This window comes from Cucurbita pepo, chromosome 9 (genome assembly GCF_057944985.1).
Source record: "Cucurbita pepo subsp. pepo isolate OVF chromosome 9, ASM5794498v1, whole genome shotgun sequence".
In the NCBI taxonomy this organism is placed as follows: Eukaryota; Viridiplantae; Streptophyta; class Magnoliopsida; order Cucurbitales; family Cucurbitaceae; genus Cucurbita; species Cucurbita pepo.
The window spans coordinates 3,398,994-3,421,017 of NC_141806.1; the positions used below are offsets into that span (position 1 = coordinate 3,398,994).

Below are 22,024 nucleotides of genomic sequence, written 5' to 3' on the forward strand. Positions count from 1 at the left end.
ATTTTTTGTGCCGCTTTGTGGCTTCCCGTACCGTCAGTGAGGTTTGCCTTCGACAATTGAACACAACTTGTGCGGAATCTAAGTTTGTTCGGCCACACGCATTACTCGTGCGTGCATGTTCAATCACGTGTGACCGAACGTCACTACTCATTGTCATCTTATTTCCTAACAACACAACACATGCATTGTGATATCATCTCATGTCTCAGGACACATCGGTCATCTTGGCTTGTTTGGATACATCCATTGGCAATTAACCCATGTGTCAACCATCTCATCGGACACCCCGAACATCCATCCATCTAGATTCACTCAAGCATCAGACTATCCCGTGTTCATGCTAAACTATTTACGACGTACGTTTCAAATAGCAGGTGTATAATCTAATCTCCAACACATGGCCTAGGGTGCAATATCGACATACCCATGTCGTCTGATACTGTTCTTGAATAGTCTCCAATGCTTGTCCCGTGACACACTTGCCACGCTGTGGCAGATGCATGTACCACCGAGTAACTAGCTTAGGCCAGAGAGCCCAAAGGTGGTGGAGAGCCTTCTAATTAGAAAAATCATAGCAACAAAAATTAAAAAAATAATAATAAATAAATATTTTTATTTTTTTTAAATGAATTAAATACTTTTATAATTATATTTACAGTTTGAAACAATCAGTTTATTTGAAAGGAAGGGAGGCGGGGAGGCGGGGAGGCGGGAAGACAGGGCGGGAGAGACAGACCAGTGAGTAGAGGATCCGTTCCGATCTCATTTGGCCGTTTTCGTTGAAGCGTGCAATTGGATTGTGCATAGTCGGATTTGCAATCCGCTGCCGCCGCTCGATCGGAGGGGAAACAAGGCGCATTGCCTCTGCCGTCGTCTATACATTGCCATTGAGGTAAGTCCATAGTTCCGTTACTCATCTCTGATACTTTACTGCAATTTCAGTAGGATTTCTTCTTTACTCGCTGTTTTGTCTAATTTTAGTACTGTTTTTGGATTCTCTGTATTCGTTATCTGTCAGTACTTTGAGATTAATGTTAGATATATTTGATAATGTTGCTGCCAGCGGTCTATTCTGCACACAAGGTTCTGTTGAGTAGAAATGCTCTCTGTGTGGATAATTTTTCGATGGTTGTTTTACTTGGTAATGCGTGCACAAAAGGTCCTCTATCCACATTACGAGTTTGTTATGGTCTGCGTATATTTGTTTCTCTTTCCATTGTAGCAATGGAGGTCAGACAAATTTAATAGGGAAAAGTCTGATAATAACCAGACTTGTTCTTTTATACAATTGGTTTCCATGGAATGCCCCATGGTGAAAAATTACCTTGTCTTCAATGCTGGTCTGTGCTCTCGACTTGCTGCTTAAGGTTGTTATCCCTTTTTCTCTTTTACAATAATGGTCATTCCTCCGATTATTGTAGAATTACTTGGAGATGTTCACTTGGAGGTGGTATTTGGAAAGTGAAACGTCTTCATAGATTAGTGGCATGGACCACTGCAAGTAGTGGATTCCCGTAATTGCCCACACCACCCTTAGCAGATATTGTTCTCTTTGGCCTTTCCTTTTTAGGTTTTTTCTTAAGGTTTTTAAAATGCGTCTGCTAGGGAGAGGTTTCCACACCCTTATAAAGAATGCTTCGTTCTCCTCCCCAACCGATGTGGGATCTCACAATCCATCCCCCTTCAGGGCCCAGCGTCCTCGCTGGCATTCGTTCCAATCGTTGTGGGACCCTCCAATCCACCCCTCTTTGGGGCCAGTGTCCTTGTTGGTACACCGCCTCGTGTCCACCCTTTTTAGGGCCCAGCGTCCTTGTTGGCACATCACCTTGTGTCCACCCTCTTTGGGGTCCAGCGTCCTTGTTGGCACACCGCCTCGTGTCCACCTCCTTCGGGGTTAGTCTCCTCGCTGGCACATCGTCCGGTGTCTGGCTCTGATACCATTTGTAACCGTCCAAGCCACCGCTAGCAGAGATTGTTCTCTTTGGGTTTTCCCTTTCAGACTTCCCATCAAGGTTTTTAAAACGCATCTGCCAGGGAGAGGTTTCCATATGGGATCTCACAATTCCAATACTCGGAAATCGAACAAAACTATCAAAAGGGATGTTGGTCAGGGCGCTATTTTGGACGATATTACCTAATGACTTATCGGTGATTTCTTAGATTCTTATACCATTATGTGTTTCCTTCTCGGTATGGTATGGAATTTTATTTCTACTAATCAATGTAAATTCAAAAATTTGAAGTACAAAAAGACGGATTTATTAGAAACCTTCGTAGAGTCTTTAGTATAATGCGGCCCAGTGAAGCATGCCATGACAAACTAGCAGCATACTAATACTACACTATAGACAGAGCAACATGTCCCTATCTCAACGGGCAAAACTATAACTTTTGCTGAATAATCTTATGAACCAGGACTACTAAAATGTACAAGCGTAAGTTCATGGTGTCAAAAGGGGTTGGAAAATCATGCCAACCACACAAGTGAATACACCAATGAAAATCGACTCCACACTCAACAAGAATCAAAATCGTACTGGATTTGGTTGCTTGATGGCTTCCCAATATGTAAGCAATCAATTGGTGGGACAGTAGGCGTTCTCAACTCTCCAAAAGTTTGCCAGCAGAAAGCCCCGTATAAGTGATAGAGTTCTTGAAGTGGCTTGAGCTCTATTGCAGTTAGTGATATATCTGTACATGGCAGATTATCACTACAGGCAAAGTGTACTGGCTTTACTGTGTAAGTACCTCTTATTCTTTCGTAGTTTATTCCTGATAAAGCCACAGCTGCAGTTTGGTTTGAGCATTTGGCTTTGTCACAGTAGAATTGGTCTATGACTATTGGTATCTTAACTTCAGAAACCTGAATATTTGAGAAAAGGACTCCCTGTACAAAACCTAATCCACCCTGCAGATGCATACTTTGGAATCAATTTTCGACAGAGCTAGTTTGATTTAATAGTGTATATTTGCTTATAGGTTTCTATCTTCCTTAAGTTTGATCCATAGATAACAGACTAATCCAAAATAAGGCGTTCTCTTAACTGATTAAGGCTAGCACTATTGATGAGTTAATTCTAAAGGTGAATTGTGCCAGGAAGGAATACCTGCCACGTTTTGATTCTGACACCATTCATTGTGTTGTGCATAATTACATCCCGGACAGTGATGTTAGAAACACAAGCCTTTGTGTTGTCCTTCCCTAGACTTCCAATGCTGATTCCATGTCCTGGCCCACAATTGATGTTGTGTATATACACATTTGAGCAACCAGTTTGTATTGAAATACAGTCGTCTCCTGTGTGAAAGATCAAACCTAGTAGTTAGTTTTCGTCCAATTTATGTATAAATTGAAATGCATAAAATTCACTACCTGGATTTTGTTCTTGATTGAAAAAGTAGAACAGAGCATGGCTACTGACATAGGATATTAAAAATCCTATTGAGTTTTCTTACGGAGTAGATAGTCGTCTCACAAGGCGTGCATAAATTAGCCTAGAAACTCATAAAAAAGGGAGAGAAAAAAAGTGTTCCTTGTCTTTGGGTTCTTAGAATTGATTTGCTCTTATTTATGCCAGTCAGTCGTAATGACAATAAGTGTGACAAGAATAATGATTCAATGCGAAGTAATTCATACCACAAGAGAGAGTGGTGCTGTGGATTAGCACATCCTTGGAATTCTGCAGATGAATTCCATCAGTATTGAGGCTGTCACCTGGAGATGAAACACTAAAATTATGAACCAACACTCCAATGCAATTGTCGAACTTGAGGTGGCATTGAGGGCTGTTCTGAATTTTTATGCCAGTGACAGTAACGTTAAAACTTCCGTAAAACCTCAGGGCCTGTACAACAAAAGAACAGAGCCATGTCAAGGGATCTTTCACAAACAATAAAACGAGCTCGGGGAATTTAAGGATCTAGTATGCCGCTCACAGTTGGTTTGATGCTAGGCACCTTTCCCACAAGCTCACTTCTTTCCTGCCATAGGTTATACGAATTTAGAAAAAAAATACTGTAGAGAATTCTTAGAAACCATAAGGGTTGTGAAGAAGGTTAGTTACTGGGAATGGTGGCTTTTCTTGTACAGTGCTGTTGAGCGGGATAAATAGTTTGGATTCATCGTCAATGGGATCATGAAAAGGTGAAACATGCCACCATACTGAACCCCTTCCATCAATAACTCCATGTCCTTGTATGGTAAGTCCTATCAACTTCGTGAATTGTAGCCATTGTAATAGACCTTTGCCCCAAACTTTGAAGTCCGTCGGTGCAATGATTGTCCCGTCCAACTTTTATTCAACATAGAAAATATTAAAAACAAGGCAATGTTAAGTCCTCTAATCAATTGATATAGGATTATATATTTTCTTTTATAACAGCTTTACACCCTACGCCTTCCTAATTGTTCAAAATTGTTGGGAGGGAGTCCAATGTTGACTAATTTATGATGATTGACTATAGGTAAGGAATACATCTTTATTGGTAGTAAGCCTTTCGAAGAAGTCCAAAGCAAACCTATGAAAATTTATGCTCAAAGTGGACAATATCATACCCCTGTTGAGAATCGTTATAACAAAAGTTGGATGGTGTTCATAATCCATATCTAATGCTCTCGGAAGGCTATGTATCTCTTCAAAGTTGACTTGAAACTATCCAAATACTCTAATTCCTCATCACCACGAAGTAAATTAAGGTGGAGTAATTTGTAGCATTGATGGGAAATGATTAAGGTAAGAGAAGGTACCTGGAATATAATATCGGGTTGGCAGTACGGACCAGAGAAGGAGATGGGGCTTAGTAAAAAGACGTAGTTTGATGGGACGATGAAGGTTGATGCTGCCACCTTGCAACTGGCTTTCCAGGTGTCCTGAAATGCCTGCGATGCACATAATTATTTTACTTTTACCTTAATTTACTCTCGGTAATTGAGTTCTTTACTGCTTGGCGTTAGGTTTCAGGTTGATGCCTACTCCGCCCAATTATTCTTGCTCAAATCCTGACCCAACTGCCGTAACGAGATTCCGCCTTCCTAAGTGGGCCCATCACCTTTTCCATTTCCCTTCTCCGTAAAATACCATTTCCATTCAACATATACAATGCATATATTCATGTATATTACTCGTACTCTTCTGTAATTGTAAGTTCATAGCTATTTTCATGAGGATGGAATTAATTCTCACCTTAGTGTCATCCGTTACTCCATCGCCTCTGGCTCCAAAATTGAGCACGTTAAACATGGAAGAATGGCCGCCTTTGAAGCCTCCTCCGCCCTTCTGGGGCGGCAGGCTGGGAGGGACATCTTGTTTCGGCTTAGTGGACGGTGGCTTTGTCTTTGATGCACCGCCACGGCGGTTGCCATTGTGACCGCCGCCGTGACTGTGAGCCTTCCCTTTCTTGGAGGAGTGAGTGGCCGAGGCTACTCTGTTCTTGCTCCAATGCTTGCCTGTGGCTCTCCCATGGCAGCCCCCCAAACTAGAAGACCAGACAAGAAATGCCACCATAAACATAAATGTGAGCCCTCTGAAACTAAGCCCTTTCATTTTCATGTACATTTGAGAGAGAGAAGGAAGAAGAAGAAGAAGAAGAAGAAGAAGAAGAAGAAGAAAGAAGACAAGTTTAGATGGGTAAAAATGGGTTGTTTAATAGATAAAGGAACTTCAAAACTAGCGCCACCCAGTCTATGCATGGAGACGCCGAGCCATAGAAGCTAAGCTAAGCAAAGCTATCATTTGGATTTTAAACTATTGCCCAAGCTCCATGTACTCGGTCAGTGTCCGCTATAGAGCCTTAACTCAGTCACTTACCATGTCACACGACGTCGTATAAGTATAACCCAGATGTATGAAGATCAGCCAAGATTCTTTTGTACATTGGCCGTACCCGGTTTGTCTGATTCACCTCTAGGTTGGTCTGATTATGGGTAATTGGAAGTAAAATGATTAATTAAGCTTATATTGAGGAGTATAGTTGATAACAGACGTAAGTGGGACACGTGATGTGTGGGTCAGTAAGGGTAAAAAAATGAAGGGCCAACACTGAAATATTTCTGCTCATCATATATAGTCACATGCAACTATCACGGGCCAATCTTTTCTCTGTCTTTCTCCTTATTCCCCACAGAGCTATATATGACCTTCACCATAGAAAGAAGAGCAGAGGAAAAAAAAAGAAGACGAGGGCTAATTGTAAGGGTGGTGTTTTTGACATGTTCGATTGAATAAGGATGGCCTACGTGCTTTAGGATTTTGCACTTATTGTTTCAGACAATAAAGCAAAAGATGGATACAATTCATGAACGGAGTGATACAAAAATAGTAGTTTTCGCCCATGGTTTTGGCAATACAACTCAATGTTCCAAGAACATTTTAAAATTTTTTAAGTTCGCATACTAAATACTATCTCTGTCTCTCTCTTCTGTTGGTCTTATGTCATATCATTTGGTTGTTGTGCTCTTAGTTAGGCCTTCTTCATCTTCTTCTCTTCCCTGTTAATATTTTTGTCTTGGTTAGTTTGGGTGAAAATGACATGAAAAATGGACAAGGGAAGTTAATTTGATGGAAAAAGATGATCCCATTTATTTTAAAGTTTTTTGGATGTATATATGATTGTGGTTTACTCGCTCACATTCTTACTCGTGGTACTTGGTTTAATTCAGTGAATAAGTTAGCTGTGTAAAATTTACACTCCGCAGACAATTTTGGCATATGTTCGAGCCTCGAGTCACATTTGAGAAATATTTAGAAAACGTGAGAGAGGAAAACAATAGTTTTGATAGCATATTACTTTGATAGGAAGAATCGACAACTAGTCACGTCTTTTAATAATACATCTTGAAACATTTTAGTCGTAACCGGTATGGATGAACTTAAATTAAAAGAGGTCCATTTATTTAAAGCTTTTTGGATGTATAGATGTATACATCTATGTGGCTTGCTAGGCTCCTGAATATCGTTGTCATTACGCCTGTCATTTTACTGTTTCAGAATTAAGCCTCTCTTCCAATTCTTTTAATGACTTCCTCATTCTCTCTCTTTCTCTTTGTTAACTGTAAAAAGAATCACAAGAACAAATAGCAACCAAGCCATGTCTTGACATTTTTGTTTTCCATTATGCCCCTCGCTAACTTTCTCTATACATTTTATCTCTCAAGTTGTAAGGTTTCGTTGGAGAGAGTAACAAAACATTTCTCATCAGAGTAGAAATATCTCTCTAATAAATGTGTCTTAAAATCATGAGGCTAATGGCGATACGTAATGGGCCAAAGCAGATAATATTTGCTAACGGTGGATTTGAGTTATTACACACACATATATATATATATATATATATCCACTTATAAGAAAGTACAACACTAAAAAAAATAATAATAATAATAGAAGACACCCAAAATCCTAAGTTCTAAATTTGTGATAATTCACATGATTATTGATAAACAACCTTGAAATTCAGCATGCAAATGGATGATTTAATCAACATTAATTTGATTTGGATGAAAGGTATGATAAAGGCATGTTTATTATGTAGCGAATAAGTTCCTATATTCTTGTCTTTTTGAGAAGGGCATCATAATATATCAAGCAAATTAAGCAATGGAATGGCTGTGTTATTGCTTTATTAGGTAATTTGATGGTGAACTGATTAATGAGAGTAATTGCGTTATTTTGGTTTTTGTGTAAAACAAAGGAGTGAAGGAGGAGAATAGGAAGTGATATGGAATCAACGACCAGAGGGGTTTTGAGAGAGACGTGGGTCTTAATACAAATGCTCGTGAACTTTGTTTATATCATTCTCGTGAACTACATAAATATATCCATGCTCACATCACTCTTTTATTCCCCACCGTTCAGTTTTTGCTTTTATGTTTCCATATTTATATGTGCTTTTATCATTTTGATAATTAAGGTCTGGTTGGATATTGTTTATAAATTTTCAAATTTTTCGATTCTATTTTTTTTTTTTTTTTTTTTTTTTTGGTGAGAAAAACATAGATTGTGAGATCCCACGTCGTTTGGACAAGGGAATGACACATTCTTTATAAGGGTGTGGAAACCTCTCCCTAAGAGACGTGTTTTAAAACCGTGAGGTTGACGGTGATACGTAATAGACCAAAGCGAACAAGCGGTGATTTTGAGTTGTTACGAATGGTATTAGAGCCAGACACTAGGAGGTGTGCCAACGAAGATATTGAGTCCCGAAGGGAGGTGGACACCAAGCGGTGTGCCAACGAGGACACTAGGTCCTAAAGGGAGGTGGATTGTGAGATCCCACATCGATTGGAGAGGAGAACGAGTGCTAATGAGGACGTGTGCCCTGAAAGGATATAAGGGTGTGGAAATCTCTTCCTAACAGACATGTAAGAACTTTGGAAACCCAAAAAAAAGGTTTAAAGAGGACAATATCTACTAGCGATAAGGGTGTGGAAACTTCTTCCATACAGACGTGTTTTAAAAATCCTAAGGAAAAGTCCAAAAAAGACAATATTTCCTCACGGTTGGACTTGAATTGTTATATAGGTTCAATGGAAAAGATTAAATTGTAAGTTTAATTTTTAGGTTTTATACTTTTATATTTGCATTCCAAGAGATTCATAAAATTGAAGAATTTATTAAACACAATATTTAATTTATATTTAAGAGATTCATAAATTATAAAACTGATATAAAATAAAATTGAGAAATTATTAAATACAAAAGGTATACCACAAGCGTCCCCTAAAGATACCTTCAGGCTCATGGTAAAAGACATGTGAGCAGCTAGGGGACGTTTGAAGAAATAGGAATCGCCCATTGAAGATGAGGGATAATGGTCACGGAGGTATTTGAAAAAAGTTCGTCCCTTACAGAAAAAGCGGACATTTTTCTTTATCTTTTCTATCAGTTCTGGGTCGCACTTTCTTATCTGCAGGCCCTTCTTGTTCCTTCCTTTTGTTCTTGCCTTCCTTTTAGCTGATTTTATTATTCTACATGTGGTTAAAGCCTTGCGCTTATCACCTCCATTTCTGTCCCAACTTATTCTTCCCTTTTAAAAACACCCTTTCTGTCCCTACAATTTGGCTTTATTCCACTCTGAAAAAGTAAGGGACTTTCCTTTGCCAAACCTCTCTCAGTTTGAGATGTACCAAAGGTCAATGCCCTTCAAGTTTAGGACTCTTCGCCGATAAGGGTATGCCGTTGGGGCTCTTCTTCTAAGGGCACTGTCATTGTCACTGCCCTTCAACTTTAGCACTCTGCCAATAGGGGTATATATGCCTAGGCACTTTAGCATTGCTTGTAAGGTCATACTGCCAGACAAGTTCTTTATGTCCACTCTCCGTTTCTTCAAAAGTGAATTTAGTTTTATGGGTTGTGGGGTGAGTTTTCTTTTTGCAACCGTACAAGCAGATATTGTTTATTTTGGTCTCACGATTTTAAAAGGCGTCTATTGTTTATTTTGGTCTCACGATTTTAAAAGGCGTCTACTAGAGACAGGTGTTCACATCTTTAGAAGAAATGTTTCATTCCCCTCTCCAACTAACGTGAGACCTCGCAATCCACCCCTTTTGAGGGCCAGCGTCCTCGCTGGCACACCGCTCGGTGTCTGGCTCTGATACCATTTGTAACAGTCCAAGTCCACAACTAGTAGATATTTTCCACTTTGACCCGTTACGTATCGCCGTCAGCCTCACGGTTTTAAAACACGTCTATTAGGGAGAGGTTTCCACACCCTTATAAGAAATGTTTCATTCCCCTCTCCAACCAACGTTGAATCTCACAATTTCATCCACCATCCCTCAGTGGAAGTGCCATTTTGATACAATAAAATTACTCCACTGGACCACTTTGTCTTGTTCCATGGCTTCTACCGTACGCCATCTTTCCCTTTCATGAAGTTGAAATTCCACCAGAAACCGCTCTGTTTTCACTTCATTTTTTGGTATTCACATTAAGAATGTTCAGAAAGGAAGACTCAACTTTGATTTGTTTGCTGGGCGTCCAATGTACTCCATTAACCATATGCCTTCCTCCTCAATCTTCCCCTTATTGTTACTCATCATTGTCCACTACTACCCATCTTCACATTTTTGTATATTATATAGTTCTTTCTTGGAGTAATGTATATACTACCTATAGTTCAGAGAACAATCAACCATATGATATGAACTTTAATATTAAAAAAAAAAACTTCACTATACACTCAAAATATGTATATTTTCTTCTAGCAGTAGTACAATCCTTTACTTAGTAATCTATATTTCTATTTAGATTCCAAAAGGGTAGGTATAATTGTCTATGCTATGTAAAATTATGATCCTTTTAGTAGTTTAGTACAGATAGACAGGATAACAAGGTCAGAGTTCAGTGTGAACAATGTGCTGCTCAGTAGGGAGTTGGGTTTGATCTTTAGCAGCAAAGTCATTGTCGCTGGAAGTTAGGCAGTCGGCCGATGGGTGCACGACGCCATATCCGAAGCCTTGAGCAGCATGGCAATAGGTCTCCACTGTGCCATCCGTCTTCTCTAAATTGACATTGCTTAGGATTATGTTGCTGCATGGAACACTGTCGCTACAGGCGAATTTCATTGCGTTCTTGCTTGTTGTGGTTCCACTTATGTTCCGGTACATGATTTGGCTTACTTTAATGGCAGATGTCTAACAAAAACAAAAGGCATTAGCCAAACTTTGTCTTATTGATTAGTAGCTGAATATGGATTTTGTGGATAATACCTGAGTTTCACAAGCATTAGGAGAGTCACAATAGAATTGATCTATGATAATTGGGTTCTCAACATCTTGCATTCTCACGTTTTCGAATCGTACGGCACGAACATACCCCGAACCTCCCTATAACCACATGAACATAGTAGTTTTCCAATTGTTATTGGTTATAATTGACCATATGTAACGGCCAAGACCAACCGCTAGTAGATATTGTCTTCTTTGGGCTTTCCCTTTCGGGCTTCCCCTCAAGGCTTTAAAATGTGTCTCCTAAGGAAAGATTTCCACACCTTGATAAAGGGTGTTTCATTCTCCTCCCCAACTAATGTGGGATTCTCACAATCCACCCCCCTTCGGGGCCAGCATCCTTACTAGCACACTACCTCATGTTTACTCCCCTTCGAGGAACAGTCTCCTTGCTGGCATATAGTCCGGTGTCTGGCTCTGATCCCATTTGTAACGGCCCAAGCCCACCGCTAGCAAATATTGTCCTCTATGGGCGTTACCTTTCGGGCTTCCCCTCAAGGCTTTAAAACGCGTCTCCTAGGGAAAGGTTTCCACACCCTTATAAAGGGTGTTTCGTTCTCCACCCCCAACCAACGTGAGATTCTCACACCATATGACCATCTAAAAGTAGTATCAAAATTCTGGTTAAAGCTGTGATTCTAACCTGCCATGTCTTGATTCTAACACCATTTGTTGTCTCTCGGAGAAAGGCAGTGTCTAGCACCACCTTTGACACAATCCCAGCAGAGTTGTCTTTCCCTAAACTCCCAATGCTGATGAACACAGTTTCACAGCAAACAAACAAAGAGAATCGAATTCTAAGACATTGATCTTATTTTGGAGCTGAATGAAATGAAACCATTTGTTGATACCTGATCCCATGTCCTGGTCCACATGATATCCCCTTCATTTTGATGCCAGAGCTAGCATTGACAATGGAGATGCAATCATCACCTACATAATCATTACACAACCATTCTTAATCCATACAATTTCCAACCAGTTTAGAGCGTGAAAACACTGGGGTAAAACCTGTAGAAATCTTGCAGTTTTGGACTACGACATTCGTTGATTGAGTGATGTGGATCCCGTCTGTGTTCGGGCTGTCTCCTGGAGATGAGACTCGTACCTCCGTAATCCGAACGGTTTCGGATCGTGCAATGGTGAAATGCATCTGTTGGCTGTTTTGAATAGTAAGGCCTTTTACTCTTATATTTGAACTTGAATCAATGGTTAATGCCTGCAAGAAAAAACATCAAATCAGAATGTGTTGCACTTGGAAAGATTAAGGTTTTTGAGGTGGTTTTGTCCATACTGTTGGTGCTCCTTTGCATGGCTGTAAAAAAAAAAAAAAAAACCAGAAATGATTAGCATTTGAATTACATAGTCTAAGAAACAAGCACCGGGACAGCTCAAAATTTACCCTGGACTTGTTTTTTTTACAGGATTCTGCCCACCATTTTTCACCGGAGCCGTCGATTACTCCATCACCTTGAAAGGTAGCTGCATTAAGTTTTGTGAATTCCAGCCATTGTCGTGGAAGTTTTGGATCCCATTTCTCTGGTTCATCTGGTGCAATTATTGTTCCTTCAATCTGCAAGGTTAGTTCTATCATTCAACCATGATCTTCCCATTTATTTGGAGGAAAAAAAAAACAAAGAAATCCTTATATAATCTTGTGTTTTACCTGGATTATCATACCATCATTGCATGGCCCTTTAAAAGTGGTAGCATTCACCAGATATCTCTTTTCTTTTGGCACCAAAAGAACTGATTTTGCAGCGCTGCAGGCAGTTTCCCATGCCTTCCTGAAAGCCTGATAGCAAAATAAACACTTTGGTTTGGTATCATCTCTGCCAAAATCATGTTTCCAAAATGGAAATGTTTTATGTACTACCATGGTATCATCTGTAACTCCATCTCCAACCGCGTCAAAACTATCCACATTCATTAGAGACCGACTCCCACGCTCGCTTTTCCACACTGGGATTGCGTATGTGTCCACCACATTGTCGTCCTGTTCTTCAATGTCGAAAGTTTCGAGCTCTTTAACCATGTCGATGTCGCTTTCGGGGTCAATGCTGCAGGAAACTCCATAGGCTATGATCAGCAGGGAAAGCAGGGGAAGCAGGAAGAACTTGTCCATTTTAGTCGACTTGGTTGAAGAGATTACTGAAGTGATTTGTGTTAATGGTATGATTCAATGAAAGAGGTTAGAATTTATAAGGGAAAATAAAGAATACATTTTAGTTGGCATATGGCTTTGCTTGAAAGCAGATTAAGAGGAGGTCGCCATTTTCCATTATGTCTACACGTGAAGTAGAAGAGAAAATTTTGAGGTTTCTTTGCTTTACTCTAAAACCAGCGTACCAAATTCAACACCGCCATTGATGCATCCTAGCTATCTCTACTATGAAGTTTCTTCTATGCATGGCAAAATGTTTGACATCAAACCGAGCATAGCCCATTAGGTCAAACTCGGGTAAGATATCGATTACTATTTCAAGTATCGATGGTTCGATCTCTCCTCCCACATCGTTAAACTAAAAAAAACATGAAAACCATTTATTATGTCTTGTCTTCAACGGCAAAATAGGCACAAGGAAAGAGCAATAGACCGCTTCCTGCAAAGGAGATAAGAAAAGACTCTTATCGATAAAATTTCCATTTATCCCAGATCTAGGAATTAGTATCCCAAGGCTCAATCTTGGATAGGCGGTGGAAACTACCAAGCTGGAGTACCAAAGGACGTTATTTATGTTCAAGCAAGTTTCAACAATACAAGTACTCTAGACAAAGTACGGAAAGGTGTCTATAACTTCCCCACCAGAACCTGGAGTCCGCTTTGAAATCGTCCGCCTTGCACGAAGCTGTGGGATGTATAAATGCATCAGTAGGAGAGCGTTCCGCTCCCCACGATTCCAATCCAGTGTATAAACCTATCCTCCCATTAAATAGACCGTTTCTATGGGGTGTAGGCCTCCCAAAGGTCCAGGTAAAATTCCATAAAGAATGGTGATTCATCTTGTAATTGACATCATTAGGCTACTACTGGGTCGCTTATGGTAGTTTATATAGTTATAGGATGGTCAAGTGCTTCCATTCCGCAAACCACACCCACAAAACAACATCATAGGTGAAATGCAGAAGGGAGTAAATACGATGTGAAAAGTACTAGATAGATTTAGAAAAAAATGTCAACTAGCAAAAAAGTCTTCCCAGGTTTGAAAGAAGAAAAAGAACACACCCAACATTATGATTACGAACAGACTACCCTATTCAGCCGAGAATCACATACCATACATGGATGAGACAAAAATTGCTAACATTGTCGACATTATCTGATAATATTTATGAAGATTTCCATTCATTATCAACAAATAATGATAATAGCAAAAACTTTAGCAGAAAACAAGGTTGCTTATCTTTCTCTTTTTGATAGGAGGATAGGGTTCAACAGGCTATAATGATGAAAGTTCCTTATAAGAAAAGCCCTTACTTGCAAGAAACAGAGTTCACAGCTTGGAAATGGACATTTATAGAATTGAAGGAGAAATCACAGCAACAATACAATTTTTTTAACAAGTAGATGCAATGGCCTCTAAAAGTGAGTGAACGAAACGCATCTGGGTTTCTTTGTCGATTTTTGAAAACAGAGGAACATGAACAAACAATGATTTGTGACCCTTCTGTTCTGCATATCTGAGGGAGTGGTAGTATACATAATTGCAAACAAAACGACCCGCGTCGTCTGATAATATCACGTTGTAGCTTTTCGACTTCAACTTCTCTAAGATCGCCAGAGCCGAGCATGATGTCTTGAAACAATGATTCACTGTAAGTTACAATACAGATCTAAGAGCTTGAAAGGAAAAGGTAAGAGAAAAGTACCTTTTTAATTATTGAGATTTCCCCATCCTCCAAGACTATGGGAAGTTTCTGGATAATGAAGAACAATGATGAAGAATATATACATGAAAACTAACACAGAATGCATCAAAAACCATGGATATACATTGTCTCTAGTTTTTCTGCTTTTGTTCATACTGACATGATTTATTGGTTTATCTTCAGCAAATTGAAATGATGAGTTATCCACAGAAGCAAAGAGTTACTGAGTTCAAGAAAAAATAGAGAGGTAGTTAATCAGATTGGATCAATTTGTTTCCAACGAAGCATTCTTTATAAGGGTTACAAGGGTGTGGAAACTTTTCCTTAGCAGACGCGTTTTAAAAAACTTGAAGGGGAGTCCGAAAGGGAGAGAACAATATCTACTAGCGGTGGCCTTGGCTGTTACAAATGGTATCAAAGTCAGACACCAAACGATGTGCCAGCGAGAGGCTGAGCCCCAAAAGGGGGTGGACACGAGGCAATATGCCAGAAAGGACGTTGGGTCCCAAAGGAAGTGGATTGGAGGGTCCCACATCGATTGGAGATGGGAACGAGTGTCAGCGAGGACGCTAGGCCCTGAAGGGGGTGGATTGTGAGATCCCATGTAACGGCCCAAGCTCACCGCTAGTAGATATTGTCCTCTTTGGGCTTTCCCTTTCAGGCTTCCTCTCGAAGTTTTTAAAATGCATTTGCTAGAGAGAGGTTTCCACACCCTTATAAAGGGTGTTTCGTTCTCCTCAACCAATGTGAGATCCTCACATCCCACATTGGTTGGAGAGGGGAACGAAGCATTCTTTATAAAGGGTGTGGAAAACTCTCCCTAGCAAACGCATTTTAAAAACCTGGAGAAGAAGGCTAAAGAGGACAATATCTACCAGCGGTGGGCTTCATTTACAAATGGCTCACCTCCCACAGTTCATTAAGTTCATTTTCACATTGATTACTTCACAGGATTACTGATTTTTTCCTGAAATGTCTATGTTGTTATACAAGGGACTTTTTGAAGACATAAATACAATAACAGCTTGCGAAGTAAGAGAGGAAATCAACCTGAGGCTGCCATCCGAGTTCGTCTGGATAGCGGAAAGTCGCTTCGTTCACAGCTTGCGATTCAACAGCAAACCTCACTGATCCACTGTTGACCCCCAAGTGAAGCTGAATCAACATGAACAAATCCTTTCCAAGGTTAGTATTCAATTATTTCTCAGCTGATCTAAAAAAGAAATGAACTTACTTATTCCTTTTTCTATGTGTGGCTTATCTGTGTTGGATAGAATTATTACTTGAATACACGTTTATAAATGCTATAAATATGTAAGAATTTGTTCAATAAAAGATTACCAAAACAAAATAGATAGTAAAAAGAACTGACCCATACGACTTTGTTAGTTTCTGTCATGTTTGATATGCCAGAATCCAGAACTTTATAGAGCTCAGTACGAGCACCATCCCCAGCAGCATCTAGAACTGTACAACTTCCAAGGGTAACACCAGCAGGCAGCCCTCTTTCTTCCACGAAAGCCTTCAAGTCATTGACAATGGCCTCTGTAGGATTCTCAGCAACCCCATGGAACTTCTTGAATCCAGTCACGTGAATAGTAACCCCAGCTGGACCTTCAGAACCCATTTCTTTCACTTTACTGTGCAAACAATTCCCTCTTGTTTGTTAATGATTTTCTGCTACTGAGTCCGCGATGAAACGCTATCGAACCTCCCCTGAAAAACCAACCAAAGAATTACTCTCTGTAGAGTCTAATGTAACCGCCTAAATCCACCGTTAGTGTATGTGTTGTCATCTTTGGCTTTTTCCTTTTGGGCTTCCTCTCAAGGTTTTAAAACGCAGGGAAGCCTAGACGGGAAAGCCCAAAGAGGACAATATCTGCTAGGGGTGGGCTTGAGCGGTTACAAATGGTATCATAGCTAGACACCGAGCGGTGTGCTAGCGAGCAAGAATGCTTGACCCCAAAGGGGGTAGATTGTGAGATCCCACGTCGGTTGGAGAGAAGAACAAAACATTCTTTATAAGAGTGTGGAAACCTCTCCCTAGCAGACGTGTTTTAAGAACCTTAAAGGGAAACCAAAAGAGAAAGCCCAAAAGGTGGACAATATCTGCTAGCGGTGGGCTTAGGTTGTTTCAAATAATATCATAGCCAGACACCGGGCGGTGTGCCGATGCTGACCCCGAAGGAGAGTGGATTGTGAGATCCAACATCGGTTAGAGAGGAGAACAAAACATTCTTTGTAAAGGTGGGGAAATCTCTCCCTAAAGAGGTGTTTTAAAAACCTTCTGGAGAACCCCAAAAGGGAAAGCACAAAGAGGACAATATCAGACAGCGGTGGGCTTGAGACGTTACATCTAACCCCATCCCGTCCTCCCTTTCCGCGAGTCTCTTATATTTGTTAATGTTGAAAGATATAAATGAGATCAAAATTTCATAGAACCAATGAACCCTACAAAACTTCCCCATAATTCAACTAGGAACCATCAGATCAAACTCTTGGGGAACAACAAAACGTTGACCTAAAGTCAACCCAGAACTTTGCATGGAACAACAATCTCCAAACATTAGAATCTGAAATCAAAATGCATCAAATCTTTTCCATCACTAAAACACAATGATTTGCAACATCGCTAAGAACAGAAAAACATGAAACCAATGAATCAAAGACATAGAAATCGGACTCGTAATTGGATACGATACGATCCGAAGAAGATAACATCAAGATCATGATGAACAGCTTGAAATAAGCCAAAATCAAGGTGGCCGGAGTAGAGAAGTTGACCGGATTACAGAACCCCCTTAAGAACAGAGACAAATTAAACACAAAATCCTCTCAGAAAAAAGACGATTCCAGTGGAAGATCGGAACTCACCTTCGACGACGGCGCCGGCAGCTGAATTTTGCGAGAATTGGAGAGATCGATTGGCGGTTTCAGGAGGTGGAGAGGAAAAAATGGCTGCGGGTAGAGCAGAAACTTGGCTTGATTCCATCATTAATGAAGCTTCCCAGGCTGTCACGGCGGCGGGATTATCTATTTTTTTATTATTATTCTGACGGCGTCTTCGGACATACTCGAATATTAAAAGAGATAATGTTAAGTCGTTTTATCTTCTAAGTTATGAATTTAAGACGGTTGATTAGGAACCATAATCTCTGCCGTCCGTTCGTCCGTTGGTATAACTGTCTGAAGTGGGCCCATTTGGATGGGCCCAAATGGGCCCAGTTTAGCTAAACAAAGCGGCTGAATTAGGCCCATTAGTAATTTGAATGATTAATTTTAAATATATATGTATATAGGAGATTCAAGAGATTTTTTTTTAATCTTTTTCTAATTTTGAATATTCTTTATTTCCATTTAGGAAGCTTCGTAATTACGTTCTTTTAATGTGGAATAGTCTTTTGTTTTTTTGTTTTTTCTTTTTCATTCACGAGATTTCTTCTGTTTCATTGATTTTATTTGGATTTTTTTTTTTTCAAAAAAGAAATTCTGATCGTTAAATTTATTTATGACCCTCAAAGAGTCGGATGAGGTGAATATCTTACGTATTGTTCTATAAAATATTACGTTTCATCAATTATGATTATCTAGCAATTTGAATACTGTTGATATAGTTAGACTTATATCTCACATCGATTCGAGAGGGGAACAAAACATTCTTTGAAAGAGTGTGGAAACGATAGTAATATGTAATGGCCAAAACAGATAATATTAGTTAGCGATGAGCTTGAATGGTTATAAATGGTAATAGATCTATGCCATCAGATGAAAATCTGACACGATCTTTAGATATTCTTTTTCGTTCACTGGATCTTTCATCAATTTTGTTAAAAAAAAAGAGAAAGTTCAGCACGATCAGTAGATTTACTTATGACCCTCAAAGTGCTGCATAAGATGAAAATCTTATGTACGGTTCTATAATAGTAATATGATCCTATCACTCGTTGCAATTATCTAGCCGTTTGAATACTATTGATATAGTTAGACTCAAAATATGGTTTTTTGGATGGAATTTGAAGATTTCACTTCGATGGTAGAAGAGAACGAAGCATTTCTTACAAAGGTGTGGAAACCTCTCCCTTGCAAATGCGTTTTAAAATCGTGACGCCGATGACAATACGTAACAGCCAAAGCGGATAATATTGTTAGCAATGGACTTGAATTGTTACAAATGATATCAGAACTATACCGTTGAAAGTGTCTTTACCACATTGCAAGAAAGAGAAGACAAAAAATGGAGAGGAACATGAGCTGCCTTCATCATGTTGACAGAAAGGAGACTTGAGAACTGGCCATACATCATCATCACCGACACCGACACCGCCATCGACAAGCTGCACGGCACGCTGACCTGCATTTCCCGATGAAAGGACAGACCTAAAGAAGAATCGCTAACAGAATTAGCTGAATAACAAGGAAGAACACCAACTTACCAACAAAGTGGTGTGCACATAACAAATCTGTTCAGGCAGTTCAAAGAGATGGTTCATTGTTTCAGAATCAAAACCTCTCTGGGTCTGTAGCTTAGAAGGAGGAAAGCTAAGCAGAGAGGTTTCTAAGTAAGGAGACAAGCTAAGCAGAGAGGTTTCTAAGTAAGGAGACAGAGCTCCAAACTTATAGCAGATTTGCTGCGACATTACAGTGTTTTGAAGTTTGGTACTGAAGTTTTAATGTGTTTGGAGGACGGACAAACCATTTTTTACGAGGGTGTGGAAACCTCTCCCTAATAGAACCGTTTGTGAGACAGAGGCGGCGATACGTAACAGACCAAAACAGACATAGTGGACTTAAGTTGTTATAACTGGCATTAGAGCCAGAAACCGAGCTGTGTGCCAACTCTGGACCCCAAAGGGATGAATTGTGAGAAATCACATTGGTTGGAGAAAAACATTCTTTATAAGAATGTAGAAACTTCTATAGAAGCGTTTTAAAACTTGTATCAAAACGGGACAATATCTACTAATAGTGGATTAGAGTTTTAAGATATTGGGATCCGAGTTCAGAGTTCCGCATTCAAAATTCAAGAGTTCAATGAAGTTGGATCCAAATAATAAAGGTTTATTAGCATTCAATCTATTAGAACAATTTTAGGACATCAAATCAATCAAAATATTTTTCAGAACATAAAAAAAAAAAAAAAAAAACTTACCTATAACGTAAACATCCTAATTGCCCAATTTTCATAAGAAATTTGGGGAAATAGGGTTCTTTGTTACATTACAAAAAACAACAATGAAATCTGCCAAGATCCATGCTTTTCAATACAAATTACAGTACCAAACATTCGTTCAAAAAACAATTTTATAACATTTAAACGAACAATTAAACCAGAAAAAATGAGTTCCAAGATTTTTATGGACTCATTTTTAAAGCTAAAAAGAAGAAATACCCAGATCAGTTCTAGGCTTCCAGGGTATGGAAACAGTATAGATTACTAGCATAAATAGGTCAGCTGACAGAATTCAAAACAATTTCAGTTCATAAATTCAAGGCATCAAAGAATCTGCAAAGACTTAAGTTCGCATACAACCAACTGAAGAACACACAGATTGAAGGTTTCTATAACTTGAATCTGCCACAGATGATTAAGAGCAGTAGAATATACAGATCAGATATAGTAGTGTTGACGAAACAAAGAACAAGTTCTGTACTTAAAATTCTCAGATATTGGTCCTGGAGTAAGCAATTACAAAGTTCATCACAAATGAAGCTTAATTGAACTCAGATAAACGTGAACATAATGCATCACTGCTACCAAGCACAACAGCTAAAACAAGAATCAAACAACTTCTCGCCTCTTCTAATACAAGCACATTGATCAATCAATGAAAATTTGGCAGTCAAAATTGCTTATTCCTAGCAGCAAATCATATTAATTTGGTCACAATGGTGAACATAGATATGCCCAATCCTGAGTCTATCAAATACTTATTGATAAGAGACCCAGGAAGACAATAGAACAGTTTCAAACTACAGAACATACAAGACCCAAGTACTAAATCATGGATACAGGACACAAAATCTTGTGTTGTTGCAAATGAACTGTTGTATACAGCAACGACAATTGAGAAGATGTGAACATCTGGATCGTTGAAGATTCAAATTACACACAAGAACGATTAACATAAATAAACATAAAACAGACTTAAGAACTCCTAAACATCACATCTTACTAGTCGCACAGGGAGAAGCAGATATATCTTTCAGCACAAATTTATTATGTTGACGAGAAGGCATATAATCTATGAAACTAAGAACCAAATGAAACATTATGTCAAGGATAAGAATCGCAAAATACTAAGTGTGTGGATCTTACTGAAAATGGTAGTAAATAGACTTTAAGAAATCAAAATCCATGTCAAAAACTGAACTCCACAAGCTGGAGTAGAAATTCTAGATAAATTCAACAACATAAAACGTTTAGATAAAACAAAAACATGATGAAAAACAACGATAAACCTAATCACCACCAGCTTTGTTGTAAACGTAGGTCAAACCACATTTACCACAGTAGTGGCGGTCAAAGTGGTTAGCCATGAAAGTTCCAGCGCCGCACTCGGCATTAGGGCACTCCTTCCTCAGCCTCTGTACCTTTCCAGAGTCATCGACCTTGTAGAACTGGAGAACGGCAAGCTTGACCTTCTTATGCTTGTGCTTGATCTTCTTCGGCTTGGTGTAGGTCTTCTTCTTACGCTTCTTGGCGCCTCCCCTGAGACGGAGAACAAGGTGAAGCGTGGATTCCTTCTGGATGTTGTAGTCGGCGAGGGTTCGGCCGTCCTCAAGCTGCTTTCCGGCAAAAATCAGACGCTGCTGGTCCGGCGGAATTCCCTCCTTGTCCTGGATCTTGGCCTTGACATTGTCGATGGTATCGGAGCTCTCGACCTCTAGGGTGATGGTCTTACCCGTTAGGGTTTTCACGAAGATCTGCATGGTTGGGAGGCTTGCCTGCAGAGCTCCACGGCTGAATTGGAGTAACGAGGGTTTGGGTGAAGAATGATTGCCTTTTATAGGTGGGCGTTCGTCTAGGGTTTCTGGGATCCTTTTTAATTCAGAATAATATTATAATATAATTTTCAAATCTAAAATTTTATAATATTTACGTTTTTCTTCTGCGTTTTATTCGTGAAGGTCTGCGTTTTATGTACTTTTTTTTATTGATTTTTTTATTCAAATTTTTATTTTTAGTAAAAGTAAAATATCGATTTATAAAATATTGATATATTTATTTTAAAATATTTAATTAAGATTTAGTTTGAATAAATAATAAAAAAATTATGAATTTAAATAAAAATAAAAAAAATTAAATATACGTAAATATAATCCTATTAAGTAAAAATATATATTTTAATTTATTATATTCAATTCAATATATTTTTAGATCGTACTCAACCTCCCCCAGATAAGTTTATAACCTAACCTAAACTATGGGTT

At 39.1% G+C, this 22,024-nt stretch overlaps 4 protein-coding genes and 2 long non-coding RNA genes across 8 annotated transcripts; 2 read left to right on the forward strand and 4 right to left on the reverse strand.

The window, feature by feature from the left end:
- Positions 1 to 708: 708 nt before the first annotated feature.
- On the forward strand, positions 709 to 12,603 carry LOC147791017 (uncharacterized). The gene is made up of 3 exons (XR_015422417.1): positions 709 to 892; positions 12,148 to 12,303; positions 12,471 to 12,603. It is a non-coding gene; the product is annotated as an uncharacterized LOC147791017 (long non-coding RNA).
- On the reverse strand, positions 2,244 to 6,067 carry LOC111802334 (polygalacturonase At1g48100). The gene is made up of 7 exons (XM_023686660.2): positions 5,184 to 6,067; positions 4,748 to 4,879; positions 4,065 to 4,292; positions 3,937 to 3,981; positions 3,638 to 3,845; positions 3,108 to 3,298; positions 2,244 to 2,908 (listed from the first exon to the last, which is right to left on the reverse strand). Exons 1-7 carry the CDS (start codon positions 5,553 to 5,555, stop codon positions 2,516 to 2,518), a joined length of 1,569 nt encoding a protein of 522 aa, XP_023542428.2. The 5' UTR covers positions 5,556 to 6,067; the 3' UTR covers positions 2,244 to 2,515.
- Positions 10,172 to 12,848, reverse strand: LOC111802243 (putative polygalacturonase At1g80170). Its single transcript, XM_023686542.2, has 9 exons — positions 12,600 to 12,848; positions 12,390 to 12,518; positions 12,126 to 12,296; positions 12,018 to 12,038; positions 11,735 to 11,942; positions 11,575 to 11,656; positions 11,367 to 11,475; positions 10,706 to 10,822; positions 10,172 to 10,630 (listed from the first exon to the last, which is right to left on the reverse strand). The coding sequence occupies exons 1-9, from the start codon at positions 12,846 to 12,848 to the stop codon at positions 10,331 to 10,333; spliced, it is 1,386 nt and encodes a 461-aa protein (XP_023542310.1). The 3' UTR covers positions 10,172 to 10,330.
- Positions 12,849 to 14,102: 1,254 nt separating this feature from the next.
- Positions 14,103 to 17,608, reverse strand: LOC111802244 (uncharacterized). Its single transcript, XM_023686543.2, has 5 exons — positions 17,468 to 17,608; positions 15,966 to 16,309; positions 15,644 to 15,748; positions 14,594 to 14,641; positions 14,103 to 14,520 (listed from the first exon to the last, which is right to left on the reverse strand). Exons 2-5 carry the CDS (start codon positions 16,218 to 16,220, stop codon positions 14,281 to 14,283), a joined length of 648 nt encoding a protein of 215 aa, XP_023542311.1. The 5' UTR covers positions 16,221 to 16,309; positions 17,468 to 17,608; the 3' UTR covers positions 14,103 to 14,280.
- Positions 14,391 to 17,916, forward strand: LOC147791018 (uncharacterized). 3 transcript variants are annotated; one of them, XR_015422416.1, is made up of 4 exons: positions 14,391 to 14,539; positions 14,777 to 14,840; positions 15,587 to 15,778; positions 17,236 to 17,916. It is a non-coding gene; the product is annotated as an uncharacterized LOC147791018 (long non-coding RNA). The 3 variants fall into 3 exon arrangements; XR_015422414.1 differs by having other exon boundaries at positions 17,333 to 17,916; XR_015422415.1 differs by having other exon boundaries at positions 14,428 to 14,578; positions 17,333 to 17,916.
- A 2,989-nt stretch (positions 17,917 to 20,905) lies between these two features.
- Positions 20,906 to 21,571, reverse strand: LOC111802703 (ubiquitin-ribosomal protein eS31 fusion protein). Its single transcript, XM_023687167.2, has one exon. It carries the CDS (start codon positions 21,521 to 21,523, stop codon positions 21,053 to 21,055), a length of 471 nt encoding a protein of 156 aa, XP_023542935.1. The 5' UTR covers positions 21,524 to 21,571; the 3' UTR covers positions 20,906 to 21,052.
- Between the last annotated feature and the right edge of the window lie 453 nt (positions 21,572 to 22,024).